The sequence below is a fragment of the Labrus mixtus genome, chromosome 7, assembly GCF_963584025.1.
Source record: "Labrus mixtus chromosome 7, fLabMix1.1, whole genome shotgun sequence".
In the NCBI taxonomy this organism is placed as follows: domain Eukaryota; kingdom Metazoa; phylum Chordata; class Actinopteri; order Labriformes; family Labridae; genus Labrus; species Labrus mixtus.
In genome coordinates, this window is record NC_083618.1 from 3,146,949 (window position 1) to 3,173,878 (window position 26,930).

At 41.2% G+C, this 26,930-nt stretch overlaps 2 protein-coding genes across 6 annotated transcripts in view; both read left to right on the top strand.

Moving 5' to 3' along the window:
- The window catches only part of dlgap4b (discs, large (Drosophila) homolog-associated protein 4b), a 114,126-nt gene extending 98,929 nt beyond the window's left edge, over nt 1-15,197 (top strand). For 4 of the 5 annotated variants that reach the window (XM_061042122.1, XM_061042123.1, XM_061042124.1 and 1 more), the window contains 6 exons: nt 6,229-6,662; nt 7,247-7,335; nt 8,271-8,758; nt 9,801-9,892; nt 12,482-12,652; nt 13,523-15,197. In XM_061042122.1, the coding sequence (XP_060898105.1) occupies nt 6,229-6,662; nt 7,247-7,335; nt 8,271-8,758; nt 9,801-9,892; nt 12,482-12,652; nt 13,523-13,765 (1,517 nt within the window). In that variant the 3' untranslated portion in view covers nt 13,766-15,197. Of the gene's footprint in view, nt 1-6,228; nt 6,663-7,246; nt 7,336-8,270; nt 8,759-9,800; nt 9,893-12,481; nt 12,690-13,522 lie in introns of all 5 variants that reach the window. The other variant, XM_061042125.1, reaches the window with a different exon arrangement.
- A 3,177-nt stretch (nt 15,198-18,374) lies between these two features.
- Nucleotides 18,375-25,973, top strand: LOC132977498 (mucin-2). Its single transcript, XM_061042108.1, has 3 exons — nt 18,375-18,790; nt 20,838-21,079; nt 22,220-25,973. Exons 1-3 carry the CDS (start codon nt 18,772-18,774, stop codon nt 23,738-23,740), a joined length of 1,782 nt encoding a protein of 593 aa, XP_060898091.1. The 5' UTR covers nt 18,375-18,771; the 3' UTR covers nt 23,741-25,973.
- Nucleotides 25,974-26,930: the final 957 nt, after the last annotated feature.

The window sequence follows — 26,930 nt, forward strand, 5'->3', positions numbered from 1 at the left end:
CCGGAATGGAAAAATTGGCCTTCACATGGGATTATTTGAGGGCTGTTCCACTTTAATCTCACTGGGTTTTCCTATGTGTTGCAGCAAAGATTAAATCCCATTCGAACACCACATTCACTATAATAGGATGTGCAGTGTTGTAGCTGTGCTGTTTGCTGTAATCATTTAATGTGATATGTTATTGGAGTAATTGATCTGTTGATAAGGGACTGGTGAAAGTTCCATGCAAGGTTTGTCTATGTCTTGTGTTTCTGTCATCTGATTAAATTATACAAATGGGTAAACTGGCCAGGCTGCAGGCAACTTTGGCAAGGGATGGTAAATGTTAAATAGAGCATCAAAACTCACATTTTGTCTGCTACTGTCTTACTCAGAGTAGTGACATCAAAACAGTTCCACCTCTACGACGCACCTTTAAAATGTAGCATTGGAGGTCAAATAGTTTATCAGGTTTAGAGAAAGTACAGCCAAAACATTCTTTCCTGCATATTTCATCTACTTGAAAGTTTTAGAGGATCATTCTTTGTTTCACTGGAGAATAGTGATAACATAGTAAGCTAAATTACTTGCTCTGTTGAGAGGATTGATAAAAAAAATTGGTCATGGGTTTGTTGGAAATTGTTTCCCACTGCTGAAGCTTCTTGCAACTAATTGTTTCCCAGCCCTGAAAATCACATCTTGAACCAAGGCTTTCTGTGGACAACAGAGCCACTGTCCAGATGGCATGAAAACAGCACTGCTCAGCACCCACTCCAGATTCCACTCAAACATTTTGGCATAAAGCGACGGCTTGTTTCTGTTGTTACATTCCCCTCTGTAGATGAACCATTAAGTTATGCTGAGCAGCTCCTGGCTTCATGTCCATTTTCATAGCTCTTTTCTGTGCTGCTGCTGCTGCTGAGGATGTTTAGGTCTAGGAAAAAGCTTTTGTCAGCATTAGAACTATTGTCAGTGACTGTTACATTCAAGGCTGTGTTTTATGCTTGTGCAGCTAAATAAGCATATCCAGGAAATGGTGCGATTTAGAGCATGTGCAAGTTACTATCCATGCATAATTTATGTGTGGAAAGTTCCTGCTTTGGCTTTATTTACTGTCTCGTAAAAGGTATCAAAAATCTGCTAGATTACATTTCCGACACCTTCATTTGTGTGCTGAAAAATATAGAATTCTGTTTTCAAACCTTCATTTTTAAAAATGTTCCCAGGGCAGTTTTCTATGACTAGTCACTCACGAGTTTCCCTGCTGCGATCTGGGTTGTGGCCAAACCAGGAGCTTCAGCCATGAACATAAAAGTTGTGGTTAAAACCTGTCTTTAAACCTGTCTGATCACTCGTGTGGTTGACCAACGCACAGTTTGGAACTGATCTATTATAATGATTGCATTGTTTTTTTTTTAACATAACACACATGCAGCCTTTTCTAATGAGATCCCTTTTAATTTGATGAAATGTTAAGTATATTGAGGGGAATTTCCACTCGAAAATCAATGCAAAAAATGGTTGGATCAAGATGAGCACAGCCCCTGGAGAGATTGGTTTATGGCTGGATTAGGGAATACCCTAGCAGGGTAGTTGTCTTTGCTAGTCATTTGAGAATCAGTAAATTCATGTTTACCATTCTCACATCTTACTTCAGCGTGCACATATTTCATTATTAGCTCTAAAAACTCTTTGAAGGGAAACTGTATAAATTCAAGACTGTTTCCAAATGAAAAAAATAGATAAGTAACTTTTACCATCTGGTGATCTCCATTAGCCCACATATACAGCATCGATATATTTTGTGATAAGCCATTTATTGTGTCCAGCTCCGCAGCTTTATCTCTTTTTCTAATCTCAGGAGCAGCTGTCAGATATGATTTTAGGGCTTGTTTTGGTGGGTAAAGCAGATTCTGTGGTATTAAGGCTCAAGGGGGAATTCTGTTCAGAGTGACGGAAGCAGCGTTGGACATGAGGAGTACCGCAGGGAAGGCCACCAAACACACACACAAAATATGTTTTCTCACACCCAGTTTGTGACAGTTGTCCTAGACTGGGATTCAGGTTTAAGCTGGTGAAGCACATAACTGCCACATCAGTTATTCAGCCCAGCATCTTTCTAAGTCATGAGAGGGAGAATGGACATTTAAAAGCTGTCTCAGCAGGTTTTTCTTTTTATGACTTTTTATGACTTTATCAAATCATAAAAAAGTAAAGAAAGAAATATGAATAAAAAATGGGATTTGGGCAGAAGGTTAATTGCTTATTTGAAGTTTCTATAAAAAATTAATTCACATCATGGCTACTGGGACTAGGAGTCCTTCACATGTAACTAAGGTTGTGTAAAGTTTTTCAGCCTTTTGTTATTTAACAGGTTTCTCTTAAGGCGGCAATGGTGGTCAAAGGGTGAGGGATAATCCACGGTTAAAGTCTTGTGGTGTTTCACTATGACTGATGCTAAACTGCAGATTTCTTGAAATATGTTTGTGCGACTGTCTTGTAGAATTTGTTCTGGGTTTATGATAGCTCTGGGTTTCACTGAGCATTATGAAACATGTTTTTATTCTCTTCATGATGTCAGGGGTAAACTTTTTGACCTGCATGGTGTTTATTGTCTATAAATATTAAATGTGGAGCTATCAAGACAGACGTTGATTTTCTAAGAAACTGGCATTTACATGATACATGTGGAGCAGTGTTTTTATTGGCACCTTATGATTTGTTCAGGCCTAGAAATCCAAAAGAGTGGAGTCCAGTCTTCTCTTTGTGATGTACATGAGTTGGATATGAAAGAAAAGGTCCTGGATATTATCTTATTTGGGTGTGGTTTTGTGTCATCTCGGTTGATGTGGCTGTTTTCACCTCACAGAATGTGACTTATGGGAGCAGTTTTCTTTTCTTTTTTTTTGTCTCAGCTGGGAGGGATCGAGGGCAGCACTTAGTTTATGGCTCTATCCTGAAAAGAAATCTGTATCAGTAGTTCAGGCTGAAGGTATTAACTGTAAAAACATTACAAAAGAGAAGAGGATTGGACATTGTTCAATAGTAGAGACTGTCTGAAGTTTGCCCAACTTTATTTTGCAAAGGGCAACTAAAGAAAATGGTCAACCGTGAGAGACTTTCTTGGTTGAATCAGTTGTTGTTTTTTTTGTTATGAATGGTAACCCCAAACTATGCGAAGCTCACTAAAGCTTTCGTTAAACCCAACTAGAACGGACTGGATGATCTTTCAGTGAAATATCAGCCAATAGTAGACTGCAAACACAATACAATAGACTGCTTTTTTTTTAGTAATTCCAGAGATAAAATAACAAAAAAGTTACCTCAATGCTAAAGATGACACTTCTGTAGGAAGTGGAAGATGATCAGTTCTGACTATGATGAAATAATCTCTTTCAAACCGTGCTTAGTGTGACATCTTTGTTGTTCCTCTTTTGCGCATGGGGGTCAGTTCAGATCACATGTGTGTCTAATGCAGGCCACATTTAAAAAGTAAAGAGAAAAGCTAAACTGGAAAAATTGTATCGAGCAAAAAGTTGAAGTTGAGGATTAGAGCTTTCTGTGTGAACACAGTTTAAGAGGAGTTTGCAGACAGTTTCAGTGCAGTTTATTCCAGTGTTTCCCCTACCATTACCAACGGCCCCGCCCCCCCTGGAGGTTAAGTAGAATTTTTTTTTTTTTTTAAGATTTATTTTTGGGCTTTTTGTTCCTTTATTGTAGAGATAGGATAGTGGATAGAGTCGGAAATCAGGGAAAGAAATCATTTAAGGATACCTTTCTGATAGAAAAGGACAGCTGTCATTAAAAGTAACACATGAACACCAAGATTCCTTCAAGTGTTTGTGTCATCGTGTCGCTGTGTCGGCATGTCGGCTCCCCCCCCCCCCCCCCCCCCCCCCCCAACGCTGTAAACCTAGGGGAAACACTGAATTCCCTCTGATACAACTCTTGATAGCTTACTGACAGCTACTGGTGTTATGGATCACACATCTCAGATTGATTACAGATTTTGACTACGGATTGGATCACCTTTTTCCCCCCGAATAGACCAAAAAGACGTTTATGATATAACTTTTCAACTCCACAGCGAGACATGACTCAAACTGGGGATTTAAACATAACTGAAAATCAATATACATCTCCATGAATCTGAATAATGAATCAGATCCTCTATTTTTTCACTACAGGCTCTACACATTGATTCAAATCCAAAAATACTGATGATAGAAGCCGTGAGATGAACCCTGAACTCCCCTTTTAAAGAGTGAATAACTTGTTTGATGTAATCGACAAAACATTTGAACACGTAACACACACCGTTCATCAAGCAAATGTGTGTGTCTGTGCAGCGTATACCTGTGTATTTTGAACGACTGAAATGCCTTCCTATTTGTACAGCGGGTCTACGTACTGCCTTGTTGTCACTGAGACTCTGCAAAGGGATTTAATGGTAGTATTTATTATTATAGGCGGCACCATGTTTGTACATTTCCCATCGATCCGCGGATCAAGCCTGATCCGTTTCCCCACCACTGACAGCCGTGTGACAACTCACAGTTCAAAGAGAGTTTCAGCACAAAGAGTGCGGTCATGAGTTTCATACACTTAAGAAAAAAAACTTAAGTAGTGGATTACAAGGGAACAACAGTCCTTTTGTCTGAGCTTTTATTATCACGACCTCACATGTTTTCTGCAAGGCTTTTACAAAAACCCTTGATGGCTTGTCAAGATTTTCAAACATAACCTTCAGTGGATTCCCATGAGACAAAAACACACTATTTATAGGCTAATCAAATGTCATCATGTAGCTTCCTCTCTTAGTAATTCAATCTGTTTTGGTGTCTGCAAAGAAATTGATGCCATCTGATTGATTTCTGGAACAGGGGTTTATTGTTCACACGGTACACAATGGTCAAGCTTTGCAGGGAAAGTATGGGCCACTTACAAAAGTGGTCCAAAGACTTTACAGCACAATGTTCAAAAAGATTTAGAATTTGTTAATCCGTTTTAAGGTGAGTCAGTTTTTCAACAGAAATATGTTTTTTCTTTATTTGATCAGAATGAAAAATACAGTCTGTTCCTCCTACTCTCCTTTAAGGTCCTGTTGCTGCACAAACTTTCCACTGTGGTGTCAAATAAAGCATCTGTTCAAGGGATCCCTGGTTACAAAAAAAAACCCTGTTCAGGTTATAGGTTTTAGAGGTCCAGCATCACACTCTGTTTTTAGTCTTATGGGATTGATATGGTCTCTAGGTGGAAGGTATCAGAGACTCTTTAACTTCCCTAAAGGCAGGTTCAGGAAACTACACCCAGTTGTGATGTGCTCCTGCTTGTGACACTTGTTAGCTCCATCTCTTTTTGCTCACTGTTGCTTACTTTTTTCTGCTCTCGCTGACACTTTCTCTCACAGTCTTAGCTATATCTATTAAGCAGACTTAAAGAAAATGTGGTTAATAGATATGATGAGTGAGAGGCTCTGCTGATAGTGACAGCAGATGACTGAGCACAGAAGGGACCCAAGTTCCCACTGTGAGGTGCTCAGCTTTAGATTTTTAATCCTGTGTATACTGTGGTGTGTGTAAGAATTGAAGTAAGCAGCCAGACTCTGATCAGTATATATAACATGAAGCACACTAACACCAGTCATCGAGTTGTTGCGATCATCTCCCTTACGGGACCGATTTGCCTGAGTGCTTCTTTTCCGGCCTCTGTCCCGTGTGGTTAATGTACCTCTTTATTATTTCAGTCAAAGCCAGTGGGCCAATTTGGTCTGGAATTAGGGAGTGGAACAGATAAATAGATAAATAGATAGATAGATACTTTATTGATCCCGAGGGAAATTCAAATGCCCATCTTCGTCTTCTCAGCCATATTTGGTACAAGAGATGGACGTCAAATTGCCCTTCTTATGTCATCCCCTGTCTCATGATTGAGTGCTCTGAAGTGTGATTTCATTTAGTCAGCTGTGTGGAACAGTATGTTTGTTCAGTTTCCTCTCTGATTTGATTTTACGCTTTAAGAGAGGCTTCTCGGCTTCTGCTGCTCTTTTAGCTTCTCTGCAATAATGTCCTGCTGAATCACATGTTTGAAGCATTGTGCTCTGGACAAGCTGTAAAAAGTTACTTCTACCTATTTTTTATGTTCACTCTAAAACCTGATGAGGCCACAAACATTTGCTTAAACATTTGCATACCTACAAATCGCTTTAATCGTTTCCCTTAATACTTCTTTCCCTCTTCTCTCCAACAGTCTCTACGTGCATAACCACCTGTAAGAAGTCTGCTCCTCCACCAGTGCCCCCCCGCACAACCTCCAAGCCCTACATTTCAGTGACCGTGCAGAGCAGCACAGAGTCGGCCCAGGACAACTACCTGGACCAGCAGGACAGGAGGTCGGAGGTCAACAGCCAGTCGAGCCACGCCCACAGCAACTCTTCTGACAGCCTTGACAGCAACCGTGCCAACAGCTTGGCCCGTGGTATCCCCCGCCCTCCACACATAATTCCTACTCCCATCGCGATACCAAGAGAGCCAATCGCGCCCACCACCTCCAACGCTTCCACTGAGACCAGCGACGCCGTCATCCAGCATGAATGCCTGAAATCAAATAAAGGGAATTTAGTAGCAGAGGAGCCTCTCGTGGCGCCAGTACCCAGGCGGAAACTGTCCTCCATTGGCATACAGGTAGGTGGCAGTAAAAAAAAAAAAGGATTGATGCAGCTCAATCAGAGTGGCACAGACAAGATGGATCTATTTTCAGTGTTTTAAGTTGACCTCATACCTCCTACTGAGCTCTATTACATGAAAAACATCATTTTTAACATCTGTGGTGTGTGCCCATGTATGAGTGTTTCACTTTGAGCTCAAGAATGTGCTTACTAGCTAAAGGTCTCATTATGGTGAACAGGGCTCTATCATTACAGCTGGCTGTATACTGAAGTATAGAAAGCAGAAAATGCGTATCTGTGTGTCCCACTCAACCATAAATCTGTGTCGTGTGGGTGCTGAAATAACAGCCATTTTCTCTATTTTCCAGGCCCTGCACATTATTATTATTACCCCTGATTCAGGGTAACCATTAATGCATAATGCATACTTGAAAACCAAGCAAAGAAAATTTTACATATTTTTCTGTTTTTGATTCAGTGTATCCATAAAGAATCTCACTCAGCTGTACAGCTGCAAAATATTTAAGTTTCTGAAGTCAGGTTTCTGACTTTGTCATTGATAAATTGCTGTTGTCGTTTCATTGTTGATGTGTTTTTAAGGTTGACTGTATTCAGGAAGTTCCACGAGAGGAAACCCCGCCTTTGGCCAAATTTCAGTCCATCGGAGTACAGGTGGAGGACGGGTGGCAGTAAGTCCTCTTCCTGTCCTTGTAACAACGTGAGGAATTTATATTATAGCCATACATACCGCTCTCACTTTTTCCCCTTTACATGATCTTTCCAATGTGACAGTAAAGTGAATGTGTTCACCTTTCTTTGTGTGTTGTTCAACTGTTGTTCCAGTAGATAACTGTCATGAGCATTAGGTATTTAGACTCTTCTAGTATTTTTCTCTGCTGGTGATGTTTTGAATGCTAGGAAACTCTGGTACAACTCATTTCTCAATTTTTCTCCATGCTCTATTTAGTTTTTGAATGTACCAGCTGTTCTGTCCCCTGACGGATATTTTATCAACCAAACCCAGTAGAACAAGAGGTCTTCTCTTTTTACATCCTTTTAATCAAGTTGATATTAATGCTGTACACATAATTGTGCTTTGTGACAATGTGATTTATTTTTGGACAAATATGGCTTTCCCTGTGCTTCTCCAGTGGTTTGCTGTTTTTGTCCTCTTCTGATATGGGTTAAAAGTATTTCAGAATCTTACTAAGACGTCACATGGAAGCATTTCCTGAAAACAGGAAATGGCAAAAATCTAGATTGAGACAACATTCATTCAGCCTGTTCTTTCATTTTCCACTTAAAAACAAAGAAGTCAGTCTCACAGTTAGAGGTCTGATGAGTCTAGACTGAGTCCAGACTGAGTGCACTCTTATCATGGAGCACAAAGCCCAGTCTCTGATCGACCCTGTGTAATTGTATCTTTATTGACCAACAGGAAACACTCAAAATCAAAAGTTGGCACTTGTGTGTTTGTTCCAGTAACTTTGACATCATTCTTGAATAATTCATTGTTTTCTTCGTTCACTGATCCGCACACAAAAGCGGTTTACAAAAACTGCAGAAGAATTTCTGTTGTACTTGAAGGCCCACCTATAACAGTTTAACCCTGTTTTATTTTCAGGAACAGTCGCTCCAGTAGCATGGCCTCAAAACAAGAAACAGACTCAGACACACCAGACATCTCCATCATCACCCATATCATCAACGCTAAACACCCTGAGAAGAAAATCATGGTCAACAGTGGCAGCCAATCCATGAGCTCCCCTCCCGGACAGGACTCTTTAGACAATGGTGACACTGCTGGTGGCGCCACCTCACCTCCACCGCCAAGACAGATCCTAAACCGCTCCACCACACGGAGTAGCTCTTCCTCCTTCTCAGAAAGTCTGGACCCCGCGCTCGACCCCTCGTCTCTGCCGCCTCCAGACCCCTGGCTGGAGAGCGGGAACGGCAGCAACAGCAGTGTTCCCCAGAGCGGAGGAGGGGGGACCCTGTGTCGGAGGGACGGACACTGGTTCCTTAAGCTGCTGCAGGCCGAGGCTGGACGAATGGAGGGCTGGTGCCAGCAGATGGAACAGGAGACCAAAGACAACCAGATCTCAGAGGAGGGTAAGGCTGCGATGAAGCATCTCCAGAGAGGTTTAATTCTATTATTTGTCTCTGCACACAAGTTTGACTCTTATGTTAGCATAATAAACGTCCATCTAAGTAAACTCATGATATGATTAAGTAATAAGATATCTGGCCCTAAAAATAGCAAAACAAAGACAAATGTGCAGTTATAGTGCTGAGCAGACCTTCTGAATAGATCCTGCAGTTTTGAAGCCCCAATCTGTTCGCCGTCTGGAGACACAAACCGTACAACTGAGATCTGTTGTAAGGGCGTTGTCTCGACCCTTACAATCAATCTATCAGACACACAGCATGGAGGGGATGAGGCGGTAATACCTGGGGTTACGACACACAAGCAGGCCTGTAATCCCCAGAATTACACAAATCTACTCTGCAACTGATTAAACCACCAGATTAGATTAGAGCTTCAACATCAGCAGTGTACACACATACACACACACACACACACACACACACACAAACAAACAAACACTGGGACGGCTTTGGATGCTCAGTTCATATCAGAAGCTCCGTGTACTATAGTGAGTCCATATGTTTTTGTGTATGTGTACGACTTTGAAGTAGTCAGAATTAAATCTTCTGATCAGCAAACTATAATCACATTGTTATCATTTTGCAATCCAGTGATCAGATAGGAGTCCACATTTTGTCAGCGCAGATGTTTGTCCCAGTTTAGATGGAGCACAGTGATCAGTGACCTACAGACAGCCCGAGTATCTATATAAGCTTAGATGCCTTAAAGAGGATAATATTGTCCGATACACTGTAATCCTCTTCCTGCCACCCCGTAGAGCTGGTTTGGCATTTCATTGCCAAATGTTTAGACACCTGCAGTAAGCTGCTGGTTTTGTATCAAAGCAGAGTTCCAGATGTAAGCCAAAGAATCCTGTTCCCTTTTTGTCACGTGTAAGTCTCTTTGTGCCCTGCATGCTTTTCTGAGTAGAGCAGAAACAAAATGCCACTCCTAAAATCCTTTTTGTCACAAATTCATGTGTTATAATCTTTGTTCTCTCTTCAGTGCTGGGGAAGGTTCGCAGTGCAGTAGGAAGTGCTCAGCTCCTCATATCCAAGAAGTTCAAGCAATTCCGAGGACTGTGTGATCAAAACTTGGTGTGTATGAAAAGCCTTTCTGTGGCGCTTCCACTCTACAGGGCGATTGTCTGGGTTTACAAACCTATGTATTGCAGAACCAGAGCAAACCCAATGTTAATGGAAAACATACAAATATTTAACACAAAACAGTAGTGTACATTTTGTTGCTTATTGCAACTAAAAGGACTAAGGCATGGTGGCAGCACACAATTACAAGGAGCTTATAATAAGCCAATAAGCCATTCATCTCAGGTGACTTGTTTTAGTAGAAATTGCTTTATACTGCACATCACATGGCCAGATAAACATGGCTGGTTAATCAAGAGTTTCTTTACAAGCTCAACAGAACAAAATACCTTAGAGCGTAACCGTTCAAACTAAAGAACACACCACAAGAGTATTCAGCAGACAAAATAACACTGTCAAAGCCTTGTTGTTTAAAGGCTTTATATGTGATTTTTTGATCCAGTAGATGTCGCCCTTGAGCACCAGCATGAAACCAAAACAACTCGCTCTGCATTGTTGTGTTAGCATGCTCGTATCTTCACACTGCATGTAAATTTACCTGAAATGAGCGTGATCTAGAAACACAGTTAAGCAGTGAGTACAGTATGTTATTCTTCTTTTCTCTAGTCCCTCAATTAAACAACTTTTATACGTGAGGGGAGGAGTCAGCCGGCCGTCCCGACGATGTAAACAAACTGAAGATAGGACTCTGAAAACTCTGAAAACATCACAGACAGTGGGACTCGGGTGTTACACCCATTGTAGACAGTCATGACTCACAGAGTTATTTTCAGAGGATATACTTGATTTCTATTACATTTAAGTGTGAAAAATCACATATAAAGACTTTAAAGAACTGTGAATACTTTCATTCTAACGGTTTAGTCCTCAAAGAGAAAGTTTCATGTAGAAGAATGGTCGAGACTCAGCTCAGCAAATCTACAGTTAATGTTTCATCTACATTCAAATAAAGGTACCATAAGGTGTCTACGCCTTCTGTGTAGTATGAGTGTATCATTTATTTGACTGCTTTTTGCAATGACTACAAATGACTCTCCAGAAGGCAAACGGGAGATATGCCAATCCGCTTTGTGCGCTGAGTCAGTTAGGAAAAATAACTATGACCTGAAATTGCTCCTCTTGTTAACCTGACCTAGACTTGTCCGTTAGCATGACAGCAGGAGAGCAGCGTCGCACTCTTGTTTTGAAATGTCTGGTCACCGCAGCAGTGAATACAGCTCTGTGAATATGAACAAAAGATTTGAGCCTGAACAAACAAAAAGACAGTCTGCCTGGAGCATTACACACAGTTTGGTATGTTAGAGTAGAAGTAGTCAGATCAGGATTTACTTTATATCCGTCGGACAATCTGTGCAGGCTTGGCACGAACAATAAACACAGACGTAGCTGTTTGTAAACAAGTGAGAGGGTTTAGCTTGTTGGGCATTTTAAGCGACACTGGATCCTGAATGGTTTTTATGTTTTTTTGTCTTTTTGTGAAGAACTTTGCATTCCTCAACTTCTCAACTGATTGCACATGTTAAGTCAGGGCTTAAACAACCTTTTCAGTATGAACACAATTATAAAAGCAGCTATGTTCTTATCCTTAATTTTGTGTGCAGTTCAGTTTGACTAAAGAGTTGAGCTGTAACATGGTGCCCTCTAGTGGTGAAAATAGAATTAGCAGAACTAGAAAATCTCCAGTTAAAGGTGCACCATGTAGATTTTGTAGTGAAATTTGAAAGTTGGAGAAGTGAAACAAATCTATGCTATATTTTCTGAACTAAATACACAAACTTTACTCAGAGGAAAAAAGGGTCCCTGAACACTGTTTGGAGCTTAAAAGGCTACCAGGAGAGTTACAGTTTCACTGTTGCGGCCCCCCCAACACAACTTCTCGCGTATAATTTTATCTTCAAACAGTGTTCCAGGGACCAAATTTTCCTCTGAGGACAGTTTGTGTATGGAGTAATTAACATATACCACTGAATCTCTACATTTCTCCAACTTTCACATTTCTCTACCAAAACTCCGTAGTGCACCTTTAATGTAAGTAATTCTGTGTAGAGATGTAACATTCTAATTGTTTAATAAGATGGTACATAATTCCTTATGTGGGGGGCACCCTAAAAGTCTGGGTGTGTGTGAGAAGCTGAACATGACCTGTACCTTCCCTGGCTTCAGTCTGCTGGAGGACATTTAGAAATGTCATTCCTTATCTGCTTCCACACGTTCACTGTCATCTCTGTACTCTCAACTCGACCTTATATAGGCATTGAATGCTCTCCAATATAACAAGTAACACTGCATCACGTAAATCACACATGAAGTATAAAACAATCAAGACTTTAAAAAAAACAAAACTATGTTTGAGAACAACCAGGCCTCTAGGTTGTAAGACCAATATACACGGTTTTGTAGTCACACTCATTTATTTCCTAAATGGATGACAGCAGTAGGCATTTGAAAGAAATGCATCTTTAGGCTTACTTATTTTTTTAGCATTTATTTTATGGTGGTGTATTTTTGTATTTTTTCTAGATTAATACATAGATCCCTTGTCTCTTTTCTCCATTTTTTTTCCTTCTATCTTTTGTTCAGAATGTGAATGCCAACCCGCGGCCCACTGACCAGGACCTGGCTGGTTTCTGGGACCTGCTGCAGCTCTCCATCGAGGACATCAGCCTCAAGTTCGACGAGCTCTACCACCTCAAGTCTAATGACTGGCAGCCCGTACAGTGTGCGGCTGTCCAGTCGCCCGCTGAGCGGAAGGTACTTCCCACCCCTGCTGCCCAGTGCCCTGGCTGGGGTAGGAAAGCCGCCGAAACCGGCCTCTCTCCTCCCACCACCACCACCATTTCTCCCACTCTTTTTTACCTCCCCTGTTTTTTGACTTCCCCTGTCCCTGCGTGGGATCGACTCTAACAGGGCCTCCCCGTCCAATACAAAGGGACCGGAGAGATCCCTTTAGGCATGCATGGGAAACTTCATCTCAAAGAGGGCTGTCGTTGGTGTGTTCTTAAATGTAAAGCCCTGCTTTGAGCATGCATGTGTAATTTACTGTGTGTGTTGCAGTGAAGCATGGCTAAGATGCAGTCTTGTTGCTGCAGCTTCTCTGCTTGAAGGTCTTTGTGTCTGTCTACTTGTTTGTGTGTGTCAATGTGTCTAACTCTTTCTGTCTTTTTGTACTGTGATGTGTCTTAGTATCTGTGTGTTGTACATGTATGGATCCTTTCAGCTGGGGGGGGGGGGGCTCTTGCTTCATGTCGTGTTGTTATGCTTTTTTTTTGCTTTTAGTTTGATCCAATGTGTCCATCAATTCATGTAACCATTTCATGTCTGAAATTGTCATTGTCAATGACTCTTTTTCCTAATGTTTGCTTATTCTTACAAGCTGTCTACTTGTGTTCTTTCTGTTAACGCTGAAAAACTAAGCTTAAGAAAAAAAAAACAATCAGCACTGGCGTTTTGTCTTTGTCCGTCAAAGTCCTGTCTGCCAAAACCTGCTTAAACAAATAAGGACATCTTGAAGCCAGTTTTCTTATAACAGTCGCACTTTCTTTTCTCTCTCCCCCCCTTTTACACACTGCTCTCTCTCTCTGTCCTCCTCCTGTCTGTAATGCTTCACTCTTGACACTCCAGGACGAAGAGAATGCGGACCCTCCGGCGACAAAGAAGCCCGGTAAGGGACGCCCATTGCTGAGCCGTGAGAAGAGCGCCGACTCCTCTTCCACCTCTTCTTCGGCCTCAGCAGAGAAGCAGAGACAAGAGGCTCGCAAGCGTCTGCTGGCTGCTAAAAAGGCGGCCTCGTTTCGCCAGAACTCTGCCACAGAGAGTGCAGACAGCATCGAAATCTACGTCCCTGAGGCCCAGACCCGCCTCTGAGAGAGACAGTGGGGGGTAGAGGGGGGGGAGAGGTGTTTAGGATCAGAAGACAGATAAGTGAAGTGAAGTACAAAGTGAGGATGAATCCTTGAAATACTTGGAGCAAAGAGAGGAAAACTTTTGCATTGCAAATGAGGTACTGTGAGTTGAGATAAATGGAGGTGGGGGAAGGAGAGATCAAACTCCTACAGATATGGGGGGTGGGGGGGGGATTGATTTGGGCATTTTTGTCACACTCATACAGTGATAGGCTGGTCCTGATGGAATCAAAACTTTTATTAGACAAAACAGGAAACAAAACAAGAACTTTCTTGGACTGGATCATCATGAAGCAAGAGACTCCTGGTTTCGAGGCCGCCATTGAAAACCTCAGCTGATGAACTTTGTCATTTCTTGTTCCTACTCTTGATATCATACACTTGTTAATGACGATATTATTACTATGACGGTTATATCCAAAAGAATCTATATGAAGACTGTTTTAAATGCTCCTCTACTTGGCTATAAGATGTATTAAGTAGACAGACAGCAAATACTAATGCTCTTCTGTCTCCCATTGTCCTCCTCTCTATCCAGATCATTGGCCATCTTGTAGCTTTGCACAACACCCCCTTGTGGCCATTGAACACACTGCACACACAACATCCACAGCCCTCACACTGCACACACACGACAAACCCAAACCTCTGTACGTCTTCCTTTCATTAGTTTGTTAACCTTCTGTTTTGTATCAAGAAAATCAATCTAGATCTGCTTACTATGAATATTTTTGGTATGATGAAATTGAAAGTCAGCTTTGAAGGGGTATTTATATATATATATATTAGCAATTAACTCTTACATGTGTGTCCATCTGACTTTTGTTGTGTCAAAGATTTGAAGGAGTGGTGACAGGAAGTGGGTAAATGGTTTTGAAAGAGGGCACAGTCCAATAGAAAAGATCACCTAGCATGTGAATATAAAAGTGGCCACAATATTCCTGAACGTTTTGTTTTCTTTGAAGTGGAGACTCCTTCCACTCCTATTAAGTCTCCTTTGCTCTCTCTGTCCCATTATTTAGTTTTCTCTGTTTGTGCTGTAACTGCTGATCTGTGATTATTTCAATCAGGATTTTGTTTTGTTTTTCGTCACTTTAATGCTTCTTTAAGTGCTTTTATTAACCTCACAAACTATTCCATTTATACAGAACATCTCCAATTAATCTAGGGCTTTTATTAAGGCAATGCATCAGGCTACGTATGCAGGATAATAGTTTGTTAATGTACCATACACACATATGAACGTGTCATTTTTATACTGTCTCGATAAATCCAACAAAATCTACGGTTTTTTTGTTACCATTCTTGTTTCCCCTTATTGAACATCATCCAGAGTACCTGCACTTTTTTATTCAAAGGAAAACAAATTCTAATTAAAAGCATTACGTACATTAGTCTTTGTGTTTTCATCATTTATTTAACGCTGCTTGCTCATTTTTTTCTTTTCATGGAAGACCTCATAAGCCAAAGATGAATTCACTGTTTCAGATTCATCTCATTATGTCAGAAGCAGGGAATTCAACGGTAACAGAGCTTACTGTGAAAATAGATGGAGTATAGCCACAGCACTGTTTGTATTACAGATTTTAGCATTTTGATACGCACAGGCCAGGAAGCTTAAAACAGAACTGCCCTTCATAACAACAACACTCATTGCCTTTTTTGAGAGTTCAGGACCCCTCCCCTTAAGTCTGCCTGTGAGTTTTCTCTCTGACCTGAAGGGGGCGACAGTGGTTAGTTTCCAACCCAAGATAAACTACATTGTAGTTAACTGTGTGCACACAATGGAATGGGATTCACTCTATAGGGCGACCCTCAGCCCTGCCCTGTGATGGGTACACATGTAGACACATTTACATTCTTCTTTGTCTCACTTAACTTTGACCCCAGGCCTCAGAAATCCTACAGGGTTTAACACTAAAAGACATGCTCTTACATGAATCACAGACTTTTCCCCGTCACTCACATTTGGTCTCTTCCAAATGGTAGGCAAACAAACCCTAACCTCCACTTCCTAATTAGTTATGTTAAGCAGTGTCACTGCATTGCTTTATCTGCTGCAGTGTCTCTTTCTCACCCGCTGTGACCTCCAAAATGCAGCCCAGGGGCTTTGAATCGGAAAGGCCTGATGACCACCATTCTTACTCTTGTCTTTGCAGGAGGTTTTCTTGATGGCAGGCCTTTGTTTGGCTGTTGCGTTTGCATGTTTAGAGAAGACTCTTTGCGAGGAAAATGGCTCAGGGGTGTCAAAAGGCTGTTCCTTGGTGGCTGTCAATGCCCCCGCTCCGTTTGACTGGTGTGGAGAGCATTGTTAGCACCTGAAGGCCTTTTGTGTGAGCCCAACACTGTCGTTAGCTTGATTTGATTTCTGATTGCTAGGGAGAAAGTTGTGTCTGAAATCATCTGCACGGTGTCAAAAAATGGTTGGTTTGACACACTTAAAATTAAGTAAAATGTCTTAAGAAGAAAATTGTGAAATGTTAATACATGCTCACTTGAAGACATATGCTGTGAAAACAAAAAAATCTCCCTCTTACCCACTGCAAGAATATTGAGAGCTTAAAGCAAATTCATCACATCTTTTTCTCAACATTCATAATTTCAAAAACCCTTCCATACACCAACTGTAGGTGTGTACCTGTCTTGAATGCACATCAAACACCATTTGGCATCTTAAACACGCTAAGAAAAAGTAGCTCTATGGTCTGACCCAACTCAAACTGAAAGCTGCTTCTCCAGCTCTTCAAAAAATTGGATGTTTAAAACATCTACAGAGATGTCAGCGGCATACTCAAAGAATGAAAAGAAAGCTCATCTCATACATATAAACAAGGCTTTTCTTCAATACACACATAGATATCACTGGGACACACCTAGGTCTATTTCCTGGGTATGGGTTATCCATGTTTGAAACAGCTGCACTGTGGGGGGTGTGGTGACTGTAAAGCCATTGATTTCAAGGTGATAGTGGTTTGATAGAATTGGCCTTTTAAAGTCAAGACTGTCAGCCTTTGCTTGAGCACCGTTCGTTCTTTTAGGCTTCACTTTCAGAACTGGTTTTTCAACACTTGTATTCAGCTTCCCTCTTTAATGTGCCTACTTTAAATACAGAAGCCTACGGTTCAAATTGGTTTGAGTCTGTGAAATAAGTTTTCACTCAGACATTTGTTAAAATTCGTAGTTTAACTGTTAAGCCAGCAGAAATTTAAATGTTTCTTTTATTAACTGTATGGCCAAAAAATGTACCTTTTTATATTTCCTATTTTCCTCAAAATGGGATTCAACATTTTAGTAGGCTATATGAAGTTATTTCTCTGAATTCCAGGCCTGAAAATGAAGGTTCGACCCGAGGAGATGAATCAAGAGAAGCAGTTCAGTGCATAGGTTTTTCTAAGTTGGGATGACAGTGAATTCCCTCCCTTAATTCAGTCCCCCCATAAAACAAGCTCATTAGCATATCTGTGTTATTCTACTGAATTGGGCATGTAACTGGGAAAGTGGTGAGGGGCAGCTCATATGAAATCAAAGTATATATTTTATGGACATAGCACATATTTAAAAGAATAGGATAACTTACTCTATAGGCTATAGGCCTATGTCAGGGCTTGTGTGGTTTGGTAGCTGTAAACGTTTTGCATTGTTTGAGACAAAGTTGTGAGTGAGTGGGTGTGTTGTCCTGAATTCATTCTCTCTGGTAACATTTAAAGTATGTGCAATACTGCATCAAAGGGTTGTTTTGATATTAAGATGGAACTAATAGCCAATTCCTGCTTCTTCTTTCCCCCCCTCTGTGTGCTTCTTTAAAGTCGTCCTCTGTAAATAAAAAAACAGACTGAAAAATCTTCATCTTTTACAGCGCTGTAGATCTACGATTTCAAAGTTGTTCAAATGTATAATGAAAAGAAGTAATACTCAATAAAAGGCACAGAATACTTTCTCAACAAGGTGACCATATTTACTGTTTGCATGAGGATACCGCTTGTTGACTAAATGTTTCTTTTAATAGGCTATTTTTTTTATTTTGTTGCGTTATTTGACTTACTTTCCTGCCTTCTCAGCACAAACAGTGACAGCTCTTTAAATCTACACTCCCGCTCATTTTGCAAAGGGAATCTCGCAGAGACGATAGAAGCATCACCTCTGCAACAACTATCCATTTTTCAAGAATGAAACTAACTTAGATTGCATAGCGTAACTACCACAGCAAATATCGCTCTGGACAGTGTGTCGAGATAACTTATTCATAAAACTAAGTGTGCAGATGTGGTCACCAGCGACGTATTCGACGTTTATGATTTATGTAACCAGAACATTTTGCACAACGTTACATAAGGTCCAACACACCGTGTAGCGGTCTCCCGTACTTTAGAATAAAAACGGGCCACACTTGCTGCTAAGATTACCGTGTTGCCACATTTAAACGCGCTTTAATCTGTTTTACCGAGCAGAATTTCAGCCGTGTCGAGAAAATAACAATGTTTGAATGACTGCGATGTTCCTTGAATGAAATGGTTCTTACCCGTCAATCACAGAGACACAGAGTCTGTCTGCTGTCTCTCGACGCGGTGTGATTGGCTCACGGCTGCAATGGAGGCGTCAAAAAGGCTTGTGATTGGTTGACAGCTGTTGATGAGGCGGGATCTTTTCAGCTGCGACTGTCAAGATTGGCAAAAAAGCTGGCGCTGCTGCTGCGGGCAGGTAAAAGAAGGTTCAGGCGACACAAAACAGAAAACATTATTCCTGGCAAGAAAGCGAGGGGAGAAATGGAAACCAGGTGAAACGATATCTTGGCTGCGGAACTCCTAAAAAAAAAGCGACGTGTGTAAATCTGTGAAAAAAGCGCAACACCTTCTGTTTCCTTGGGAAGAAAGTGGCGTTGTGTCAACCATCGTTCAAGCTCCCCGGGCACGCTTTGTACAGCAAGCAACTTGGACAGCTGCGCGTTTTCAAGCGAGCCATCAACAAAGAATGAAAGCATTCAAACGAGGTGAGTTTTTTTTTGTATTTGGTATCTCTACCCTGCATGGTTATAACTCAGAGTGTGTGTCCGCCTGTAGCCGTGTCTTCTCTGTTGGTTTAAGCCTGGCATGCGGGCTCTTTGTTGCGAGCAAATGCAGCGTGTGTTTGTGTTCAAATTTGGAGGGACAGCTAGCCAGCTAGTTATCTGTGGAGGCAGGCATGGTGTCCATCTGGCGGAGTGACATGCGGGAGGCTGTGTTTTTCTGCCTGCCTCCTTTGTGCGCTCCAGATGGCTAATTTAAAATAGCTCGTCGTTTAGTCACTTTTTTTTAAATGTTACATTGTTGCTTTTTACAGGTCTTTTCTTTAGCGGCCGTCAGTTGTGTTTAAGTGTGACGTAATGGTTTTGACAAAGCGAGCTAGTCTTCAAAGTTGATGTTTAGTGTGTGGTTGACTGACGTTCACATTAAAACTCTTACATCTGGCTCGGCCTGTTCAGAAAAAGTTTTGTTCACTTTTGAACAGTCAAACCAGTTTGATTCGACCATTTTTAAAAAACATTTGAACATTAGAATCACTTCCCACTTTTTCCCAACACAGGGTCACAGGCCTGCTTGTGTGCAAGAGCAACAAAGTATATACAAAAAAAGATGACTCCAAGTGTGATGTTTAGCCGACATGGCATACTATACAAAGCACACATCTGTCTGAAATTTGTCTTGGCTTGAATTGAATCAATCGCGGGTTTAATGGGTGTATGTATTTCATGGCAAACCTTTAAATGTCTATCCAGTGCTCAGACTTGTGGGAATTGAGCTTTGTTGTGGGCTCCACCATTTCTCTTTATGACTCTGAGATGTCTGTCAACCTATGAGTGTGTCTGTTGAATGACTCAAACTTTATTGATCATACTATCAGACAGAAACAAAAAGATTTAATCTAATCCAGAAATTGTGAAAATACCCTGTAGCCTAACTTTATTTTACTGGGTGATATCACTAAAATCCATTGTAGGAATATTTTTTTAATTGTGTGTGTAAAATCAAATAACCGTTTATTTTTCCTTTTTCAGCTTGCCAGTTTATAGTAGCAGCTTAAAAAACAAAACAAACTATTTTGTTATTAACTCTGATGATTTGTACAAAATGTGATTTTAAAAAAACAGCAGCCAATAATGATAAAGAATCACAGCAATTCTTCCAATCATCAATAAACTACGGACCTACAGTTCAATTTTAGGCATTATCAGATATTCTGCTTATATTTGGAAATAAAGTGTTGTCCTCATGTGTTGTCCCCCCTCTTTAACTTGCTTTAGGACTTCCCTCGTTGTCCAGGAATGCAGGATTCAAAAGATTTGTCAACTGCTGCAGCAGTCTAGAGCCCAAGTGGCATGAGGTGAAAACGACCTCCTTTGCATGGTCAATAGGTTCCTGGGCCACTGGCTACTGTGATGCTGATATGCACACAATCTTCTTTGTGAAGACAAGCGCTGCCCCCAGGGGTCAGGTTTCACCAAGCCCCAGAGAAAGACATTTACTGCATTCTGCGACCCACCCCTGGGATCAGGCATACTCCATTTTGAGTGGAAATCCTGTCCTGTGGCCAACCAGAGAGTGACAGAAGAAAATCCAACAAGTTCTAACCCAGGGCCATTGTTAAAAAAAAAATGAAACTTTCTTTAACTTCAGTATAGATTTGTTTATAAAAAAGAAAAAGGCAGGATAATTGGACTGACAAGGTCAGACACTTATCCATTAGTAACCTGTTCAGATTTTTTTGTGCACTCACGTGGTAGTTGCTGGTTTTGTGAGAAAGTAGTGGTGGTTTTTATTTTGTGAAAGAAAGTGAATAAAATCCCACATCGAGTGTAAAACCTTCAAATGAGATAAATGGCTTCTTCTCTCTGTCACACACATGCATTACTGAATAAAGATGCAACAAAAACATATTTACACTGATCAACGGCTTTTTTAAAGCAGACGACACACAGATTTGATGTAAGCACGTTAATTAAATGACGTGAGTTGGTATCCGTAACAAGCTCGACTGACTTCTTGCCTCCCCTCCCTCAGCTCTGGAAGACGAGCATCGCCCGGAGCAGGAGCACTCCTCTGCTGTGTCCGACAGCGATGATGGCTCTCCCCTCGACCTGTCAGGAAGAGGGCTCTTTGGGAAGCGCCGTCGCCGCGGCAACCTGCCCAAGGAGGCGGTGCAGATTCTACGGAGCTGGCTGTACGAGCACCGCTTCAATGCCTACCCGTCAGAGCAAGAGAAACTGAGTCTGTCAGGCCAGACCAACCTCTCTGTGCTGCAGGTGAGCAGAGGAATTTAATTTATCCTTCTTTGACACTGTGGAGCTCTCTGTCTCGTCATTCTCTTGGGTATTTTTTCTGTTAATTGTTAGTTTTTTTGCTTTGATACGTCTTAATTTGTGATCATTCATTACATTTTTTGTGATGATTTATATGAAGTAAATCTTTCAGTCTAAAATAACTGCCAATGCCATTTCAGTTTTTATATTTCACAAATTCCTCATTATTATTTTGTTATTCTTAAATATGCAATAGCACAGAACAGATCTTTCCCTATAATGAAGATCTAAGTAATGTTCAGTGTTAATCCTCTGTTTGTCAAAGAAGACATCGCTTCAACAAATTACTATTTTTTTCCCCCCTCAATCTTGAAATGTATCATTGAGCTCTCAAGTGTTAGAACTACAGTCTTTTCTTTTATTAACATAATGTTTACATGCAGTTATAAAAAGACAATGTATTGTATTAATTTGACTAAAACTGGATTTTAAAATGTATGTAAACATGTAAGTCATACAGGAAGTGTACGTTTGAATTTCTCAAAGTCGAACAAATACATATAGAAATCCAGACACACTTTTGCCCCATTGTCCCATACTGAGACAAGGAGAGCAGTCCAATTAAATAGTTTAATCACGCTGCAATAGCTTAACTAAACTGTGCATGTAAACATGCTGAGCATTAGTGGAGACATCACAGATCATCATAAGGCGGAGCCTCTTGTTCTGCAGTAGGTTCACTGGAATGCTTCTGGCTGGTTTCTCTGTGGCTCAGCATATTTACCCAGAGCTTCATTATTGCCAGCTGTCTGAGGGCTCTCATCTCTGTCTGTCTCACCCTCCTTTTTTCTCATCCCTGTGTGGGAGGCTACACCACTAGAGGGGGTGAAAAAGGCCTCGTGTACAGCTGAGATGAAGGAAGTGTGTAGGCGGGTGTGTTAAGATCACAGAGCCAAGACATTTTAAAAGCTTGATTGTGATGCAAGGCTTGACTTGTGAAGCTGTAGGGGGAGAAAATGAATCTGGAAAATGTAAAAAAAAAAAAATAAAAAAACACTTTCTTTTGATCTTTTTATAAGAAAACATCCATCTAAGCAATCTGTCAGTTTTTTTTAATGCCAAAAACGTCTGCTCTTTCCCCAGATCTGCAACTGGTTCATCAATGCACGCCGTCGTCTCCTCCCTGATTTGCTTCGCAAGGATGGCAAAGACCCCACAAAGTTCACCATCTCCCGCAAGGTTGGCGGCAAAAACGAGTCTAACGGAGATGGAGCCAGTTCTCCACGCAGCAACTCCTCCACCTCTTCCTCCTCTTTTCAACATCGTCCCTCTGTCATCCGCTCCGCTCCCACATTGGACCTCAGCCTTCTCGGGAGCACGGCGACAGCTATCCTGACGGGAGCGGGCTACCCTGGCAAGGAGGGCTCAGTCCAGGCTCTGTTGAGACTAGATACGCAGAGTCTGCTTAGGGAAGCGGAGGAACAGGGGGCTTCTCTCACCAGCACAACAGCAGCCAGCCCTACCAGTGGCCTCTTTAACACGCCTCCCCCGACTCCTCCCGAGCTGTTCCCCACGCAGGACTTCAGTGACTTAAGGCTCCTTGTGGATGCGGCTCTGCAGCGCGCAGCGGAGCAGGAGAACCTAAAGAGACTCAAGGAGAGCCAGAGCAGACCTGCAGAGGCTTCAAAAAGTGAACTTGTGGAGGCTTACAGCAGTGACATGGGACCCACGCCGCCTCCAGAGGACAACCAGCAGGTCATGGATCCTTCAAGGGTGCAAAGTCTGATGGAGAAGGCAATGGCTGCTCCAGCTTCACCTGTAACTTCAGTAAAGGCTTGGATGCCTCCCACACTACCAGCCTCTGTACCAGTCCCAACTCCGGTTTTAGTATCTTCACCACGGCTGTCCCCTCTTCCGATGAATAAAATCATCTGGAGCCCCTTGGACAAGGATCCTGCCAGATCTTCCAGCCCGACTCAGCCTCTCCTTATCCCCGTGTCTGCCTCAGTCTTGGTACAACCAAATTCTGAGAAACTTGCTGTTGCTCCGGTTATCCCCCAAGCTTCACCGTCAACTCCAACCTCAGCCCCACTGCTCACCACATCTCCTTCGATCCCAGCTACAAGGCAAGCCTCTATGCCCACACCAGTCCTTCTCTCGGCCAAGCAAAGTTCCACGTCTGTCACTGCTATAAGCCAGTCCTCAGCGCAGGGTGTAGCGGTTGTTAAGGCGGCCCCCAGAGGAGTTCCACTTTACTTGCCATTCCACAAATCCCCCCTAATCCCTGTCGCTTGTTCATCACCTGTGTCAACCGCAGCTTCATCAACATCCCCAGTTCACACCTCAGTCCTCCCTACTGCAGAAGCTCTAACTTCTCTTCACTCTTCAGCCCCGATCACTTCCACGATCACTTCTCTCGTGAATCAGGCTTCTCAACACATTTCTGTTCCTCTTCAAGTCTCCTCCTCCTCCAGCAGCAGCATCAATAGCATTAGCAGTATTAGCAGTAGCACGCAGAGAAATTCAGCGATAGTGCCCAGCGTTTGGAGCATGGTCCACACTGAAACCAGACAACCAAGCTCTCTTCAAGTGGTGCAGACCCCCATCAGCACGGTCTGGGGCCCACAACACAGCCTGCACACAGTGAGCGAAATAGTTAACTAGGAGTTTTTTTTTTTTCTTTTTATAGATGCATGTATATGATTGGAGGAGAGAGGCCAGGTCATTCCCTTTGGCTGGACAACAATGTATATAGGAGAATGTATCTTTATCCCTTTTTGTCATTAAGTGTGTACCTGAAGAAACTGGGAATGAAAGGAGACCAATGAACTCAGAAAAAGTTTTGAACGGACAATATACTTGCTGTTTTAAATATTTTCTATAAGGAGGCACCTGCTGGTAAGAACACTACAATGAACAGTACTCAGTTTAGAGTCAAATTATGTACCTTTTTTTGGGCGGGGGGGGGGGGGGGTTCACATCTTTTTCCACATGACGATAATGAATGAAAAGATAAAAATATCCGGTAATTGTAAAAAAAAAAAAGAAAAAAAAATCCAGTCGGGGTAATTTCCATCACCAGCAGTCAGTTAGCCTCTTCAGTAGCATAACCAGACTTTGATGAATGTACAAAAGACATTCATACCTACCTTAGCTGCTTGTCATTCATTCCCCTCTAGGAGAAAAAGTGTTTGTTTTTTCCCTTTATTTTTTCCCCCTCACACAACCACATCCACTTTTTTTCCCTGGAGATAAATAGAAGGGAAAGTGATTGTACTCAAGCCGGACTGAATGTCTCGCTATAAACACTCCCCCTCCCCCATCTATCTTCCTGCATTTTAAAAACCAAATGGATTAATTAGCCCTTGTGAGTCATTCCAGGGGTTTTTCTTTTCTGATCTATAAAACTGGTCACACTGTGTTGTTGTTTTTCTCGCTGAAAATGAAGCAGTTAGGTCTTTTCTATTTATTCCACCCTGATCAGTCGTGTATGTATTTCAGGGACTTTAGTTGAGGAGACAGGATGAGGGAGAGAAGGTCACATTGGATCTGTTACAGAAATCAATTTGAGTGGAGAGGTGAGCAGCTTGATGACCCGGTGACATCAAGTTCTTACATCTCCTCAGCTGAAACGTTACACTCGCTGGGAGTCAAGGCGACTAGTGCTGCACACTTTATATGTTAAATCCTCATATTTATGAAATATGAATTATCCTGATTTCCCTGTCGATGTGGATGTTAGGACTTGGGCATTGTATTTCAAACCTGAATGTCTTACATGAGTAAAGTGTCTTGATGAAGCTAATGTAGCAGATGAACTGATATAGCGCAAATTTGCTGGTTCTTTTTTTTTTAACCAGGAGGGTCCAAGAGCATTAAACTAATTTTATTTCCCCATCGGTGCTTTCCATCTGTGTTTAGAAATGGTTTCTTTCCATCTTTAAATCATTCACAAAGCTGTAGTTTCCATGAAACTGTCTTAGCACGAACCACAATATATGGCTGCATGCCATCTGGACTTCTATTAACAGTAGCATCATGTGGATTAATTCCCATGTGAACAATACCTTAGCAGGATTTAATACTGTCATGTTTACCTGTGTCTTTGAGATGTGCTGAGTTTAAACGGTTATTTGCATGTTTGAGGAGACGGAAGGAAAAGTCTGATGTCTGAAGAAAAAAAACTAACTTTTCCATGGTAGATTTATAAACTCAAACACTCCTCTTGTATTTCCACTTGGGTTTTTTTAAATAATTTTTTGTGTCGCCCATCACTGCCATTATTGATCTGTGGATGTCGGTGGACCTTTTCCCCTTTTTTTTTTTTTTTCTCATTACACAGGTACACACTAAACTGATGTGCATTTATACCTCAATTTCCACAGGTCCTGTCAGGCTTGGGTAACATGTAGAATACTAAGTATTAAAGTGATTTTTTTATTGTTCATACTGCATCATGCCACTGTGACAACACCTTATCGGTTATTATACTGGAAATGGCTGGCTTCAGATGAGACATTGTTTTGTTTTGTTTTATTGCAAGGTTTTGTGATTTTAGATGCAGAGTGCCGCTTCAATCAGAACAGACAATGTGATGATGTGTGTAAATATTTTCAGTCGTATTTTTTTTTGTTTGTTTGTATAGGCATGAACTTTCAAACTGTATAGTTTTTTTTTTGTTTTTCTTTTCACAGCCAAATGCATTCAAAATGTTTTTCAAGTTCATGTTGTGAATCATGACCGTTAGCAGTCTGGCTGCTGTGCCTTAAACCTACGACTAAGGGATAATGTCTCTTTTTATATCAAAACTTCTCAATAGTCTGTGCAATATATGCCTTAAACTTTAAATGTGTTTTGTACAATAATTTCAATGAAATAAAAGTTCAGTTTTCCATAAGTGCTACTTCTTTGGTCTTTGTTCACAATACAAGTGTTGAATGTTTAGAAGTCAGTTTGTTACAAATTGCTCAACTTTGCAAATGATGACATTTTCAATGGATGTTACCTGCCTTGTAAACATAAATCAATTACTCTCGTACAACAGGCTTTGAATAGATCCTTTTTTTTTTCGTGGACAACAAAATATATCATGTCACAAAAAAATAAAGACCTTAGCAATAGTAGACTGTAAATCTGTTGCTGGTTGTATGATTAAAGTGGGTTGTTTGGTCATTTTCATCAGAACAAGTTTTTTTGTTAATTATACGATGCTTTTAAAAATGTATATAGAAACCAAATAGCCCAGAGGTTATGTCACATCACCTATGTACGGAGGAGGCTGCAGCGTCGGTGGGTTTTAATCTGACCTCGGCCCTCTGCTGCATGTCATCCCCCACTCTCCCTTTTCAAAACATTTGCCTGTGACTCTTCAGCTGTCCTCTCCAATAAAGGCAAACATGTTCTATAAAATATTTAAGAAAGAAATGCCAGATATTTAAATGGAACTTTAATTGGAAGGTGATTTAAATAAAAATAATGAAACAAAGGGAAGTGGCTTATTAAACCCTCAATTATCAGATAAACTCTTAATATTCTTGCACATTTAGAAAATGTACAACAGTGTGTTCATATGACTTTCAAACAGTTTTTGATGTTCACATGGACAAAAGAGTTTGATTTTGATCTCCTCTTGTAGTAGTAACCTTTTGTTGTTTTAACTTTTTATGTTTGTTAGTTTAAAGCAAATGTTTATTTAGGTTAATGCCCTTAGGCTTTTTCACTGCTCTATCTACACGGTCCTAAACTTTCTCCTCAGTCGTTAGAAGTAAAGTTCCAAAACAAAACTTCAGCATGTGAAGTTATAAGAGATAGTACAGGGACTTAAAAAAATAAACAGCCAAGCACACACACAAAC